This window comes from Gymnogyps californianus, chromosome 1 (assembly GCF_018139145.2).
Source record: "Gymnogyps californianus isolate 813 chromosome 1, ASM1813914v2, whole genome shotgun sequence".
NCBI lineage: Eukaryota > Metazoa > Chordata > Aves > Accipitriformes > Cathartidae > Gymnogyps > Gymnogyps californianus.
In genome coordinates this window covers 207,617,983-207,634,027 of record NC_059471.1, presented here as the reverse complement: position 1 = coordinate 207,634,027, position 16,045 = coordinate 207,617,983, and the positions used below count along the sequence as shown (strand labels likewise).

At 36.0% G+C, this 16,045-nt stretch overlaps 1 protein-coding gene across 1 annotated transcript in view; it reads left to right on the top strand.

Annotated features, from left to right (window-relative positions):
* The window catches only part of HGF (hepatocyte growth factor), a 78,364-nt gene extending 63,495 nt beyond the window's left edge, over positions 1 to 14,869 (top strand). Inside the window, exons 10-18 of the mRNA XM_050905743.1 lie at positions 677 to 779; positions 2,787 to 2,926; positions 5,015 to 5,053; positions 5,531 to 5,627; positions 8,341 to 8,415; positions 9,012 to 9,158; positions 9,884 to 9,990; positions 11,874 to 12,019; positions 14,226 to 14,869. Of these exons, the coding sequence (XP_050761700.1) occupies positions 677 to 779; positions 2,787 to 2,926; positions 5,015 to 5,053; positions 5,531 to 5,627; positions 8,341 to 8,415; positions 9,012 to 9,158; positions 9,884 to 9,990; positions 11,874 to 12,019; positions 14,226 to 14,396 (1,025 nt within the window). The 3' untranslated portion in view covers positions 14,397 to 14,869. The remainder of the gene's footprint in view (positions 1 to 676; positions 780 to 2,786; positions 2,927 to 5,014; positions 5,054 to 5,530; positions 5,628 to 8,340; positions 8,416 to 9,011; positions 9,159 to 9,883; positions 9,991 to 11,873; positions 12,020 to 14,225) is intronic.
* Positions 14,870 to 16,045: the final 1,176 nt, after the last annotated feature.

The following is a 16,045-nucleotide window of genomic DNA, read 5'->3' as shown; positions in this document are numbered from 1 at the left end:
GATGAATATGAAATGAAAAGCTTTATACAAAAAGTCTTTATAGTAGTGATCATTTTAAACAATCCTCTTGAAAAGTCTCAAAAAGGCTTGTGATAAAAGCTTATAAATTAAACATGACTTCTGCTAGAGTGAACAGGCAAGTTTTTGAATTACATTAAAATTAAAGTCATGTTGATTTTTTGATTTTGCCAAAGTAGAACTTATGTCTAGAATTATATATTGTTGCCAGTACCCAGAATCTACACAAAGGTAAGCTGTTTCAAATAGGCTAAGAGCACCTGTTTTTTGAGGAGGGAGGAACAAGGGGGCATTTTTCCTTTGTTTTGTATAAAACAGCTCCTGACAACTTTTAGAATATTCCGTGTGACCCTTCTAAATTAACCATAAACTGCCTATTTACGAAAGAAATTTTCCCAGTTTATCTAAGACAAAATTTAAAATGCTACTGTGTTGAGAAAGAAGGTCTCAAGAAGGAGATTATGTATCTAAATTTGAAAACTTTCTCCCATTTTCTTTCTGATTTGATTTGTACAGCTGTCTGATTTATATTGTATAGTGTTTGCTAAATATAACACTTGTCTTAAATTATTTGGATTACTGGTGGAAAGGAAGAGTTTTCTTTTCAATGTTGCACAATCACCCTCCAATTCTTTTTGTCTCAACATTCTTTATTCAGATTGTTATCGTGGCAATGGCAAGAGTTACATGGGGAATCTATCCAAGACAAGATTTGGGCTAACTTGCTCCACATGGGACAAGAATATTGAAGACTTACGTAGGTGTGTACATACAAAACGAAACAGAAAGAGATGGTTCAGTGAGTCCTGAATAAATACTGCCTCCAGATGGCATCTCTTTTTCTTCTGCAGTGATTCTGAAATAGGCCCTTATGCCCTCGAGCTTTTAGTATCTTTTTTTTAAATCTTTTTTTTTCCCTTTTTTTTTTCTTGGTGTTTAAATATATTACACAACTTGTCTTTGTTCAGGCTAACCACTAATTGCAGGCTTTGGGATGCTTCTTAGTGTTTAGTTTACTGGCCTGGTTTACCCCGTCTTTGTCCTTGAAAGTTTTGTTCTGTGAGAGGATAGCAGGAATGAAGTAGGAAATGGTTATCTCATCAATCTGATCTCATAGCTCATGCTGCTTCAAGGTGCTTGAAACCACCGAAGGTCCCTTCCAGCCTGAAATTGAATTTTGAGTCTATGATCTAATGGCACTGACATCAAATGTTATTAAAGCAACTTGCGATTTCTGTTGTTTATCATTACTTTGGCTTCATATTCAAGTAGTGAATATGGCAAGTTATTTTAATTTATTTGTTGAAGTAAAAATGAATCAGCAGTAAGTACAAAAGAAGTTGTGAGTTTCCAAGACTTTTTCAATCATGCCAGGATCCTCAGTGTTGTCTCTGCTGGTTCAGAACAGTAGATTAATAAATCTCAGGAGTGACAAAAAAATGACTTCCAGGTACCTCACAAAGACAGAGGTTTATCAAAAATTTTGCTATGTATGAGATATTACACATATTAGTGGCCCAGATGGAAACACTTTTCCCTGTTTTCCTTCAGTTTCTGAAGTCGATGCGATTATGTCTATATTACCTTTGGTACTTGTTGAGTTAGTGCTCATGATCACCACAGTCATAGTGCCCAACATATTAGCCATTGCCCTCTGGAATTTGGCTGTCCCTGATTCCCGCTGCTGACTTGATGGTCAGTCAGGTGAAGGTGTGTAAGTCAGTAAGTCAGCCTTTGGGGAAGCTGTATTGCAAAAGGCAGACTTCAGTGGCACTGTCTGGAATCACCAATTGGACTATATGTGTTTCTCCCCACACAGGATCAGAGACAGCATACGTATTCCAGTGTGCTGCTGTCCATGTAAAGGAGACAGAGGTTTAAGATCATGACTTCTGAGAGCTCTGATAAGTCTTCAGTTAGCTGTGCATGAGGTAGCTTGAACCTACTGGATGCTTGATGCAATTGTATTCATATAATCGAGCACAGATCAGCCTTTCTTCTCTTTCTCCCACAAATTTTCCATCTGGGAACTTCTTTGGGGAGTTATCTATCTCACTCCAGCCATTACTCTGGTTATGGGTGTGTTAGAAGCAGCATGCATGGTTGGTTATGAACTAAAAGAGCAGTGCAGCTGTAATTTAGGAAGCCTGTATGCTTCTCTCTGACAAGCCAGAAATAAACAGCTTTCTCTGCTTCAGATTTTCACCCCAAAATTTCACCTTTCAAGTGCCTCGTGTAGGTTTGCAACTTAGGTGACCTATCACTGCAGTTTGTCAGAGCCATTCAACCTTCTCCTTGCCTGCTGCTCAGTCTTGCTAACTTTCTTGTGTTTGTCTTTCCTTTGCCTAAGATTCAGCTTTCTTTGCAGATTCGGTGCTCCCTTGTGCTAACTGTTAATCTGCAGGGAGAAGGTACCTGTGATCCCAGAGAGGCCTGTAAATTTGCTGAGGGCAACACAGACTCTCTTCTAACCAGTGTAATGATCCCTCCTGAGGGTATCCAGGGATTTTAGCGCAAGTGGGAGATCTAGAAACCTCCCAGCTGTCCAGTGGACACAGTGCTTAAAATACCAACCAGAGGAAACTTGGACCCAGATCCAGCAAATATCTGGGTCTCATCTTCCCTTTGATTTTAACCAGCCCTAAACCCTGACCTGTAGGCTTCTCAATCAGCTAATATTACAGTGTGGAGCAAAGCAACATTTAACCTTTGAAAATTTGGGCTATAGTATAAAGCTTTTCAGCACTTTGAATTTTTTTTCCCTTTAGGCATATACAAATATTCAGAGAACCAGATGTTAGTAAACTGAAGAAAAACTATTGCCGCAATCCAGATGATGATTTTCATGGTCCCTGGTGTTACACAGATGATCCTCTTGTTCCCTGGGATTACTGTCCTATTTCTCGATGTGAGTACTTTGTATGCCTCAGGCATTGTCAACTCTGCAGTCCCAGTGAAGCCATGGTGTCACATGCGTATGCGTACCTTTCTATTGTCACTTGTGGCAGCAGAAAATGTGTAATTCTATCAAGAATCAATTGTGCATGACCAAGAAGGAATGGACAGACGCTGCTTGTGCAATATATGAACAAGGGGTCCTTTTCCTTGACCAGCTTGGAGATTTCAAGGCTTATTTATGCAGCAGGAGCATAAAAGGGTTATTACAGATGGTCAAACTTTTTCCAACAGATCTAGCTATTGAATGAGGGCTGGATGGAGACAAAGAATTGTCTAGTGGTCAGAATGCTGGCTGTGGCCTCAAGAAACCCAGGGATAGTTATCTTCTGTGCTACAAGCTTCATAGTCTCTTTGTGTGATCTGTATTTGTTTGTAAAGTTAGGATAACTCACTATATATATGCTGAAGTGTGTATGTGCTATATAGATTAGATTCTGCTTTTGGATGTTTATGGGATGATTTAACTCTTGGCAAGAATTAGGAACATCACCCCTCCAAAGTTGCATGTTAAAATACAAATAGCTCAAATAAACAGAATTAAAAATCCTAAGGAATTCAGTAATAAACTGTCATTAAGTGGAAAAAGATAGATTTATGCCGAAAAACGTGCAATTCACATTTATGTTCAAAATTTTTCTCTTCAATTCTTATTTCTGAATCACTGTGCTGTATACCCTGGGAGAACATTTAAATAGTAAATCAGGCTTTGAATGCATGTCTGTGTTCTCTAGAGGTTAAGGATAAGGTTACGTTCAATCCTAGCAACAATCTGCTGTATTTCCTCATAGTCTGAACTGTAGCATCTCTAAGAGGTGATATTTGAAGTCTCAGGTGATATTTTGGCATCTATATGAAGAGTAAACAAACTGTGCAAAAGGTTATTTGTGTCAATGTAGATAAAGAACAACAGCTGAAGAAATATAAATTTTATTCACTCACTCTCAGTTCATTATCTGGATCTATGAATTCCTAAGGAAATATTCACAGCAAACATTTGTAGGGTATATGGCAATGGTGAGTATTACGATTTCTGGAATCAAACTCCAGAGCTGGAATATGTCTGTTGTACAATTGTAACTCGTATGGACTAGTATTAAACTACTAGTAGCTTACTCAGGTACTGATAACCAGCATAACCAGTACAGATGCAATGCTGGCAGTTCCCAAGTGTACTTACTTGGTGCCTTTAACTGGTCTCTTCAAATTGCACTATATATACATATTTATATGTATAAATACATACATACATGCACATATACATATGCATACACATATGCATACGTGTATACATACACAGGGAAATTTAACTATGTATATAACTGTATGCCTTTTTTTATATATATATATTTGTTTAATGGTGGAAATCTAGTTGGATGAGACTGTTTAAATTTTGCCTGTGCAAATTTTCAGTTGCTACACCTGTACCTCTAGCTCATAATGCTGGGCCACTCTGCAGACTTCACTGAAGGCAAAAATTTTGAACCAAGTTTAAGCAACCTTGTTGTAACTGTATTTTGACTTGGACTAGATGGAAGAACCAAACCAGATTTTGGGGAACATGTTTTGATAAGTTTTTGCTGATAACAACATAAAAGGACTTTTGAAGTTTCAAAGGTTTTTAAGGAGATTAGAAATTTTCATTAAATCAGATTTGGATTTAATCACATAACTACTATAGTTCCTGAAAGCTTATAGAGAAGTCACAACTTCGTTTTTCAGCATTTGCTTGTTCAAATGAAACATGTAAACTGAACATGATAGATAGCCTGATGTATTCAGGATTCAGCCAAGAAGAAAAATGCTTGAAACTCCTGTTGCAAAACATCTCATTCTTATTTCATTCTACTGGAACGAAATTCTGCCTTCTTGTTAATCCTTACCAAATTGTGCTTTTGCAGAGTATTAAAGAAATCATTGACATTTAAAACTTTGTGACCTATTAAAATTAACAATATGCCATTTGCTGTTTATTTTTACTCTATTCAGTTTTTAGATATGTTTTAATTTTGTATTATGGCTATCTTATGTGTCTGTCTAGGTGAAGGTGATACAACTCCTACTACAACCGGCTTGGATGGTAAGTAAATTTGCAGGTGTACTGTGCAGTGCATGTATTGTATCCTTTAAGACTAGCCATTTCTTTCCAATCGGGAAACAAGAGAAAGATCAGTTAAAGGTACAAAAAAACATACAGCTTGGGAAAAATTGCTTTTACAAGAGGAAAATGTAGAATAGCTTTATTATACTCCTTTATCTGTTCTCACTGTCCTGTCTTGCCAGTGGTGAGATACGGTAATTATTTTCAATGTTTGCTTTATAATTATGTAAATCTCCGAAAAACCTATTTTAATATATGTTTTTTATATTCCCTATGAATATTTATATAGACTGACCCAGCTTCACTGAGGTAGTTTTGATGCTCTAGAAATATATTTCATTAGCACAGGAAAGTTAATTTGTAATAAATATTGACCTTCTTGTGGTCCTTATGTGCAACTGTACAGGTTTCCTACCGCTGTTTTTAGTAAAATATGATCTCTGGACCTGCTTTCAGATACTGTCATTCCTTGTGCCTCAACAAAACATTTGAGAGTTGTAAATGGAATCCCAACACAAACTAACGAAGGATGGGTGGTTAGTTTGACATACAGGTAACTATCGCTTTGATTAGAAAGACAATACATCTATTAGGATATTTGGTTTGGAACTGTAGAAAATGTTGACCATAATAAGAATTCTTCTAGATTTCAGTTAAATTCTGTAAAAGCAGAAAATTAGCATTCCTGGAACATCAGGTGATTCCATAGTGTTCACTCCATCAGTGAAATATTTATATGTTCATTATCACTAACTTACACACATGAACTTGTAAAGCATTCATAGCATTCTGGTCTTTCAGTTAGCTACTGCAGACCTTTTCATAACATTGGCTTAGCATCCAGCATTAAACTGTTTATTTTAGAGACTGTTACAAAAAAATTGAGTTTCATATCAATATTTTCACTTTAACAGCAGTGCATTTAGTTGTGAAGTGTTGGATTCAGGATTTATACCTGTGTCAAATTTAGTTTTCTGCTCATATCATTACATGCAATTAAAATGTATTCTGTACTAAAAAAATAAGTAGGAGCTATAAGGAAATCCTTTTCATTCTGTAAAACAAGAGTCTAACAAGTACAGCTGGAAATGGGTATCAGATTATGGCAGATCTTACCTTGCTACTGCGTAAAAGCCAGAACACAGAATTACTGTTTCCTACATTCTGGTTCATAACTCATCAGCTGGAAGTGTGAATCATTAATGTATAACAGGAGATATATCTCATGCATCAGCCCTGTACCTTCTATCATGAAAAAAAAGTAACAAAAAAAGTCTTTTTTGTCTGCTGGTATAGACTAAAGTACAGCTCAATTCTATTAGCTTACGATTTGTCTCTCTTTTAAAACCATGTTGTAAAATAGGTCTTAAATGAAAAATTGAAGTAAAGGAAAAGATAAAAAGCCTATTTTCTACATTGCTTCATTGCTAGAGAAATTCTGGGGTCCTCCCTATCCTTGGTAATCTTTGCATCTTATGAGATCCAATCAGATCTAGATCTTTCTGGAAGTCTAGCAGATGGTCCAGAAAGACATTTCTAGAGGAACATCACTCTATTCCTAGACTAAATAACCAGATACATGGGCTGAATCACCCTCTGGAAAAGTTTATCTTCACACTGTTTTTAAAGCAGCCTTGATGTTTGAGAAACTTTTAGACAGGTAAGGTCAATTACATCTGGGTGCCTAAAATTTAAATAGCTAATATTAAAGTAGTTGAACATGGATTTTGTGCTATGCAACAAAATTCCATTAAGTAGATGAGTGCTTAAATGATTGCAGATTCTTTTTTGAAAAAGTGATTCCTGGAATACTCCAGCAGCAAAATATATTTTTAAGTATTACATGTGGGCATAAAAATGTAGTTTTATTTTGTATTGTTACCAAGGAAGGAAATAGAATGTTGTCTGAAACAAAATCATAATGACTTCAGGACTTTCTGCAAAAAACTAACTGTACACCTCAAAATGGAATTGCCATGTCTGAATAGTAAAGGCTTAGTGATACTTAGAAACTTGTATTCGTATTTGGCAACCAAGGCTCCTCTCTAAACGTTAAATTAATCAATGACATGTTTTCTTACATATCCCATCCAGATTCTGTTATCAGGTATATTTAAGTATATTTGGATGAATTTCATCTATTTCATGGAATCAGCTCTGGATTTGTCCCACATTTAAATAAGAAGTTTAACCTTCCTATGTGTACTAGTCAATCTTCTAAAGCAGATGATGCAATCTTGTAAATTCCTTTTGATAATTAGTGATGCAAACATAACATGGAAGAACACATTTATATTCCTGATTGTGACATTTTTACAATGAAACTGGGCAGAATCTGTATTTAAAAAAGAATCCAGCCTTTTGGACTAGATATTTTGTTCCTCAACCAAAATACAATTAAAAAAAAAAAAAAAAAGAGGCAAGCATCTGTGTTATTCCGCTGTCTTTGAACTCCATATAGAGTCTGGGCTCCTTCCAGCAGTTCTTTGCAAAGCTTTGAACATTTGTGTGATTTGAATTTATAAATTGTGAGATTTTAAGCTTTTCCCAAATTGCTGACAATTCTGATTCACTTTCCAAAGAGCTGCAGAAAATAAACGTAATTTTGGAGGCACAAAGAAGGAAACTATTTAATCTGCATTCCACAGTCGTCTTTATTTTTGAAAGAACTGTCATGCTTAATTGCTTTAATTTTACTTGATATATTATGCTGCAGGTTTCCTATAATCACATGTAGGATGTCATACATTGCAGATTGTTTCCAACTGAAGTATGTGGGGACAGAAATCTCATAGGGCTTGTAATCAAATAGGAACTCTCCACCTTGAGGTCAATGCTTTGAATAATACCTACATGAATAATGAACAAATGTTGTTTACATCTGGTGGCAGTTTCGGGACTTGCTTGAATGTTTCAGTCCAGTTCCTATTACAAAGAATTAGCTTGCCTTTTTTTTTGTTGTTTTGTTTTTTAAATTAAGTCCCTTATTGTAAATTCAGCTTTGAAACCACTAAATGAACTGAGTTACTGAATTTCTCTTTTCTCCTGTTTTTTACACATTGGAGTAAATCTCTGCAAAATCGTGTTACTGTAAGTGTTGAAACTTACAAAGGGACAGAGACATGTTTTTGCAGGCTGTCAGTCACTTTTCATCAGCAAAAATACGTGGGGAGCAAAACTACTCTTTAAAGGTTTTGACTATGTAGAAACTAACACTTTTTAAATTTTTTTTTTCTTCTTTTTCTTCTTTTTTTTTTTTTTTCCAGGAATAAGCATATCTGTGGAGGTACTTTGATAAAGGAAGAGTGGGTTCTAACAGCAAGGCAGTGTTTCCCTTCTCGGTACAGTAGTCTGTAGCTTTGCAATATTGAAATACATCTATTTTGGGGAACTTATCAGCACAATATTTCTTCAACTTAAATGCAGCAATTTTCCCTCCTGTTTGGCTTTAGCACTGCTTTTCTGATGTAAAAGTCCTGTAAGACCTTGGCATTTTCTGTTGTTATTGTTGTTAATTTAAAGAGCTCTGACTATTTTACGTAGAAATATAAATATGTTTTCCAAGTGTAATGGTTAGACAATTGCCTCTTTATAAAAATAATCTCATGCTTCTGCTTAACTGGACAGAATAAAATAGAGAACTTGGGTAAATCTCAAAAAGTTCAAAGGTTCATACTGTCCAAGGATCTAAATGTTTAGATACTACTAGGAAACAAAAACTAGATTTTAGTCACAGTTAAAGATAAAATTATGTAGTGGCTTCAGACCAAAAACTTACATCCGAGCATGTTGATTTTGGAATAGCAGTTGGCAGCATAAACCCATTTCTAGAGAAGAGTATTAGTTAAGATCTTCTAGCGTAATCATATTAAGCAGAGTTTTTTGAGTTATTTTATTATACATTCAGCAAAATCCTAACCACCTTTGCCTCATTTAGGTACAAAGACTTGAAAGACTACAAAGCCTGGCTTGGAGTCCATAATATCAAAGGAAAGGGAGAGGAGAAGCATAGACAAGTTCTGAATATCTCCCAGTTGGTATATGGCCCCGCAGGGTCAGATTTGGTCTTACTGAAACTTAGCAGGTTAGTAGCTATTATTGCCAATTCCAGGTTTTTCAACTGATGAATGAGATCCTTCCTAAATAAGATTTGCAAATTCAGTTCTCTACTATCTCTGACACTGCAGATGATGTCTCCATGGGGTAAACTTCCCATTGCAAGAAATTTTACTTGATATATGCAGAAATGCAGGTCCATCTACCTTACTCAGAAAACAGATGTTACTTCTGAAAAATTGTGCCTACGTTTTTTTTCCTGATAACCAAGTTTAGGTTTGTTGGGAAGTTTTTTTTGTTGGCTTTTTTTTAAAAAAAAAAAAACCAACAGCTCATATTGACTAGTATATGGTTTTAATTCATAGAATAAGCACCAGATTGTAACTGAGATCCTTGTGTAACTGATCCTACACTGAGATCCTTGTGCATATATGAGCTTTCAAACTTTCTCCATATTAGCAAAACTATATATTCAAATGAAATACCATCATTACTTACTTTTAAGATGAAAACCCAAGTTAAATAGCATAAAAGTGGTGACAGCATTTCAAGAAATCTTTTGACAGTTAACAGCTGTAGCACAAAAAGTAGGTAGAAGAACCTATCATATTCTTCAAAGATGGAAAAGAAAGGAAAAGAATTGGCACAGTTTTTAATTGTTGTGGTCTACAATAGATTTAACATCATTTTTAAGATAGATTTTAGAAGCTTAAGTAAAATCCATTGTATCTATTATTTGTTTTCTCTTTTCAGACCTGCCATATTGACAAATTTTGTAGAAATAATCCGATTGCCCATTTCTGGATGTACCATTCCAGAGAAGACCAGTTGCAGTGTTTATGGATGGGGATACACTGGATGTAAGAAACTATTTTTAAAAACTAAATGAATACGTTGACAGCTTACTTCCTCTTGTCATTATAGGTGAGGCTGCTGGTATTGCCTGATGCCACGGTTGTCCAACACCTTTTGTTATAAAATGCAATTTCAATTTTTTTCTAATTTTGTAAATCTTTGAGCATTTTATCTAAGATTATTTAATATGAAAAATTTTCTACTAGTCCATCCTTTTTTCTGTTTGTTTGTTTCAGTGACAGGCAAAATGATTCAGACATTTCAAAGAATGAACTAGAGAAAAATATTGTTTTACGTGTTCAAAAAATCTGGCAGAATTGTTTTGCAGAGTTCTAACCCTTTTTGTAAAAATTCCGATTCATCTACTTGAGCAGTCTCTTTCTGTATCCCAGAGCAGGCTGCCCTGTGGAAAAACTAGTATAGAATCACGTAATCAAAGACATAATTAACATACACAAAGACAGTGAACTAAGGATGCACAGGCAGCCCTAAGTCTGGCATTTCCTAACTTTTGAGTACTTGACTTTGCAACTTTACTAATGTTTATTAAACACAGTTTTTGTGTGAAGTACATACAAATATGTGGGAGAACAGACATTTATTTAGTCTGGTAAATACTATATCTGGCTAATTATGTGTTGATGATAAAGTTAATAGCTGCCAGTTGACAATAATTACTCCAACAATTACTGTGCTCAAATGTCATTTTGCCACAGACCCTGAGTAAGCAGCAGCAGTGTACTCACGCTGTCCTGGAAGCAGAGCAGAAACTAGATTGTAATTCTGAGGCTCCCTTCCTTGTAACCATTACTCCACATTTCTTTGTGGGTGGCAAGTAATCTGTACCAGCCCTCTCCCAGATGACTGCCTTTGATGTTCCCAGCATGGCCATATTAGCCATCCTCTGGGGGGGAATGGATGTCTGGGGGACAGGGAAGTCGGGCTGGAGCACAGTGCAACGTCATAGGAAAGCTTAGCTTAAGAGAACTGATAAGGAATTTGCAATGTTGTGGAGTTATGTAATACAGTAAATACATAACATCTGTCATCCAAGGACCCTGTACTATATTTTATGCACTACTTAATATAATCCTCACAGCATCCTAGTCAGGGAAGGAAGAAAGGTTACATCCTTTTTTTTTTTTTTTAATTCAAGAAAGCAGGATAACAATTCAGTGAAGGGCAAGCTTGGCATTTTCTTTTGATGGCTGTGCAGAGAACGGGCAGGTCCAGGCCCTTTATTTATCTTTGCAGCTTGTACAGACTTGTCTTTCAACATGTTGAACAAGAGTAAGCTCCACAGGGCTTCCTGACCTTCACACTGATGAATGGAGATTACACAAAGCTGTGGCTCTGCCCTTGCAGGCACAAAGTCATTCAGTGTAGCTGAGCCAGCACAGAGTGAGAAAAACTCTGCTCTGCTACAGGATTTTTCAAGTCACACATCCTTCCCTAGGCCATGGCGGGCACTGTTACACATAAACTCGTGTTTAAGGCAGGGAGCAAAATCCTTGCTTCACTGATGGAAGTGACAACGTTCTCAGGCTCACTTTTTCTGCTTTCTGTGACATGACAGGGCAAGCTGATGGTGAACTGCAGAGTAAACCCAGTTACCTAGCCTTTTCTTCTAATACAAAAAATTTCTCCAGATATTCTCAGAGAACTGAACAGACATACACATCAAACAAATTTCTTGCAAATCACATTTGTAGCAAATATAAGAAATCCAAAAGACAAAGGCATGATAACAGTGAGGATGGACAAAAATATGAATACTGGAGAGAAAGTACAACAACTGAAGTTACATGAGTAACTTTATCCAGACTCAATCTTCAATTTTTTTTTCCCCCTAAAATAGAATAAAGTTTTCGTTCTTTTTCAATCCTAGTAATTAACTATGATGGCCTTCTCCGGGTAGCAAACCTGTTTATTTTGGGAAATGAGAAATGCAACCAATATCTCAAAGGGAAGATCACTGTGAATGAGTCAGAAATCTGTGCAGTGGCTGAAACCATTGGTGCTGGGCCTTGTGAGGTAAATATTACATTTCCTAATATATTCTTAGGAGCCATCAGCCTGGCTATTTCTTTCCCAGAAATAATTTACTAGCATTTTTTATAATTATTCTCTCTGCATTAAACTTGTACACAAAAAATTATTTTAATCTTTTGCATTGGAAAATGATTTATGTTTCTAGTGATCTATTTTCTGCCAGAGTGCAGGAAGAGGTTCCTTTTCTTCAATTTCACTGTACCACCACACCAGTAAAGGATTTACATGAATGTTAAATATGCTCATATGACTAAACACTTTGCTAGACTGAGACAAATTTGTGTTCTGTATAGCAAGGGCTGAAGTGGGCTGTGTGCTAGCAACAGCAATATATTTTGATTGACTAGAAAGCAAAGGCTGGAGCAAATTTACCTACTTAGTTAGATGAGGACTTGCATGCAAAATACAAAAAAGTCACTGCTGAAAAGAGTTGATAGAGTTATGAAAGAAGGAGAAAGATCCAAAAATGTACTGACGTTCAGTATTAGTCAGAAGGCCAGAGCATTTGGTGTCCCTAATCAAGCCTGAGCAATGTATCAGTGAGGACAGGAGAACTACTTCAGTGAAAGTATAGTTTGATACAGTTGTGTTGCTTGGGACTAGTTTTGATGATGGAGAAAAGACATCTGAGGAGAAATGCTATAAATCATTTATTACAGGAAGATATCACTTTTGTGTGGAAAATCTGCCTGATGTGATGATGTCTAGAAGGAGGGCAGTCATGAACATTATTATGCATTTAATATCTGAAGTAGAATAGATGATTTCCTAATACTGATGTTAACAAAGTAGTGAAATTTTCCCTACCCAAGGGTACTACCAAACCATGGAGAAATGAGGTCTTCATCAGGCTGAGGCCTTGTCCGTTTATTATTAATATTCCACAAGATCATTTTGTTATTGCAAAGTATTTTCTTCAAAATCAGATATTTAATCATAAATGAGCTCTTAGACATGTCAAGGCTTATAAATGAAACATCTGCATGGAAGTCTGCTGGGGATCCTGCACTTTGTATTCCCCTGCAAGAAGAAATGGACTGAATTAATATTAGCAATCAGTCTTAATCACTGCATGGTTTCCTGCTCCCTGAGTTCCCCTTTGAAGCTGCTTTCCTCAGCAGAGAACAGGCAGAGAAACAAATCAGATTGGCAGGTGAAACTCCACTCCTGAAAGTGTTTTATGAGCCACTGTGATGGTACTGACGTAGTTCATTGTTCATGTGGGAACTACTCTACAGTCCGTCAGAAAAAAAACCCTAAACAAAATAAAGGTCAAGCATTGTTGTTTCTCTGGTGATCCAGAGAGAATACAATGCTAATTGTCAGCTTTTATTTTTTCAAACAATATCTCACTGTCTGATATGAACATTTACTGTCTAGTTTTGCAGCTAATTTGCTAGGTTCAGCATATGTTTTGCCTGGGTAAAAACCGCAGTATCTATATTCAAGTCCCAAATCTAGGTGAATGTACCCAAATTACTGTTTCAATCTAATTTAAACTGGATGTATTTTAGTGCTAAATAAGACCTCGATCTGAGTTCGCCATACTCCAAATTTTCACTGAATGCATGTACTGGTGCATAGATGTCTCATTTACTCAGAATAATGAAAAAGAGTATTTTAACAAGTTATGTCTCAAAATTATGTTTACAAAATATTACCTTTTATTATGTTTGTGATTCCCCTCCCCCCCTCCACCTATTAGTATCCATAGATTCTCATCCTAGGGCCTTGCAAGATGGTTGACTGACAGAAGGATATTAACCTGGCTCTGTCAGTAGTCTGATGCAAAGCCTGCTATCATAACAAAGATGTTTATCAGTCAACTCACTTTCTGCTCATCTGGTTTATATGCACATAAACAAATATTAGGCTTGCAGGTAGCTGAAAGAGGAGAGTAAGATCTGGTAGTCTGAAGTCACTAGAATCACATGTAAAGATGGATCACAGGGTTTAATTTGCATGGGAAGCAACCAAAGGTCAAAGGCCAACCTTAGCATTGGTTCTTACAAGTTCTGGTTGTGAAAAAGATATTGGTAGTTGGTTTTTGTCCTATGGCAAGAATAACTCTATTGCCTGTTCATTGAGCTAGATCATCCTCAAAAGAAATCACTCAGTAAGAGACAGGTGGGAGCTGTGTCTTGAAGCATTTTGAGAAGTGACATTCTTTATATTTATTTTTTCCTAGCGAGATTATGGTGGTCCCTTGGTTTGTGAACAAAACAGGCTGAAGATAGTAGTTGGTGTCATTGTTCCTGGCCGCGGATGTGCCATTCGAAATCGTCCTGGGATTTTTGTTCGGGTCTCGTATTACTCCCGGTGGATACACAAGATTATGATGACTTACAGAAAACCCTGAAAAACTCAACAACTTCCATTCAAAGAAAGATTTTGGACAGCATGGAATTAATGTGTAATGTAAAGATCAACAATTTTTTAACTACTTGATAGTCAAGTTTGTTGAGCTTCTTTTAATATTTATGGGTGTTTTTGGTGTTTTTGTCTATAAGTGTTGTTTTATAAATGTTGGAGTGACTTACAGTATATGCAAGTATGGTGACATATCTCCTGAAGATACTTGAATGGGTAAACAATTTTGCAAAGATATTATTTCTGGATGATAAATGGTTTTGTAGAAATAGATCATATGACCTCTTTTATGCTGCTCTTCAGATTATCTTAGAAGGAGAAACAAATTATACTTTTATTTAACACATCTTATTCTTTCTATGAGCCATATATTTCTCTTCATATATGACAAAAGACCTACTGAGAGATATATGCATCTGCGAAGGACAGCATATATGATCATATTTCTCTTCCCCCTTATAAGAGGTCAAAGATTTCAATATTTCATTAAAAAATAATCTCTTTAGAAATTAATCTTTTCATTATTGATGGACTTTGACAAGCCTGCCATAAGCAGAGTTCTCATAGAAGTCAATACCACTTCCTTTTACACAGTGCTTATAGACTCTAGTTCTGCACTTGGTTCGTTCAGTGTGCATGTGGTCCCCTAAAAAATATCTCAAAAACTCTTTTGGATGAGGGTAGAGACATAGAAGTGGATTGGTTAGCAAACTATCAATCATTTCCTTAAAGCTAGTCCCAGAAATAACCATGAATTTACAATGCTAAAGAGAGTATTTCATACAGTTTGAAAAATTAATCCTGATTAGCTACAGACTTTGGCCGTTAAAAGAAATTTCAATCAAACATGCCCCAATCTTTCTCAACAGATAAGTGTTAAAAATTCAGTTGATTCTAGTTATTTCATGAAAGTAACTCTGTATTTACAGCAGGAAAAAGAATAGTTGAATCTGGCACCTGGCTGAGAGGCTTAATACTGGGAAAAGTAAGTTACACATTAATAGTCTTTCAGAGACCTAAGATCTTTAATAAAACCTTACCTAGATTTGGACAAAATTATATCCTTTGTATAATTCCTTTCAGGGTAATAAAATTGTTGCAGAGATTGAGACGATCTTGTATGTAATATGGAAAACATCACTAATAGTTTAGTAGCTCGTGTTTTCTGCCTATATGTAGAACCACCATTTTCCTTTATGTTGACGGGGAAAGGGAACAAATAACCAGCATCTATGAAAAGCGCTTGTTCTCTTTTAGGCATTTAGTTGTATGACTGGAAGTATTATACAAATATGTTGTTAGAGGTGGCACCAATTACCCTGTAATTTCTGGAAAATTGATACAACATATATCCAATTGTTAGTTTTACTACTGTACATGTAATTGCATAAGTAACTGCACTGTTACTTCACTTGTGACTATGTAATTGTAAATATTTCCAGTAGCAAATTGTATGGTATGTGTATCATATCTAACTGCATAGCCGCTAAGCTGACATCATGGTGTAGACATACAAAAGGACATTTCATTCAGAAGACGCAGGGTTGAATTCTGCCCTGGCAGAAAGTAACCACTTCAGGGGAACTGTCTTGGGAGGCAGCCCTCATGTTGACTCACCAAATTATTTTCTTCAGCAGT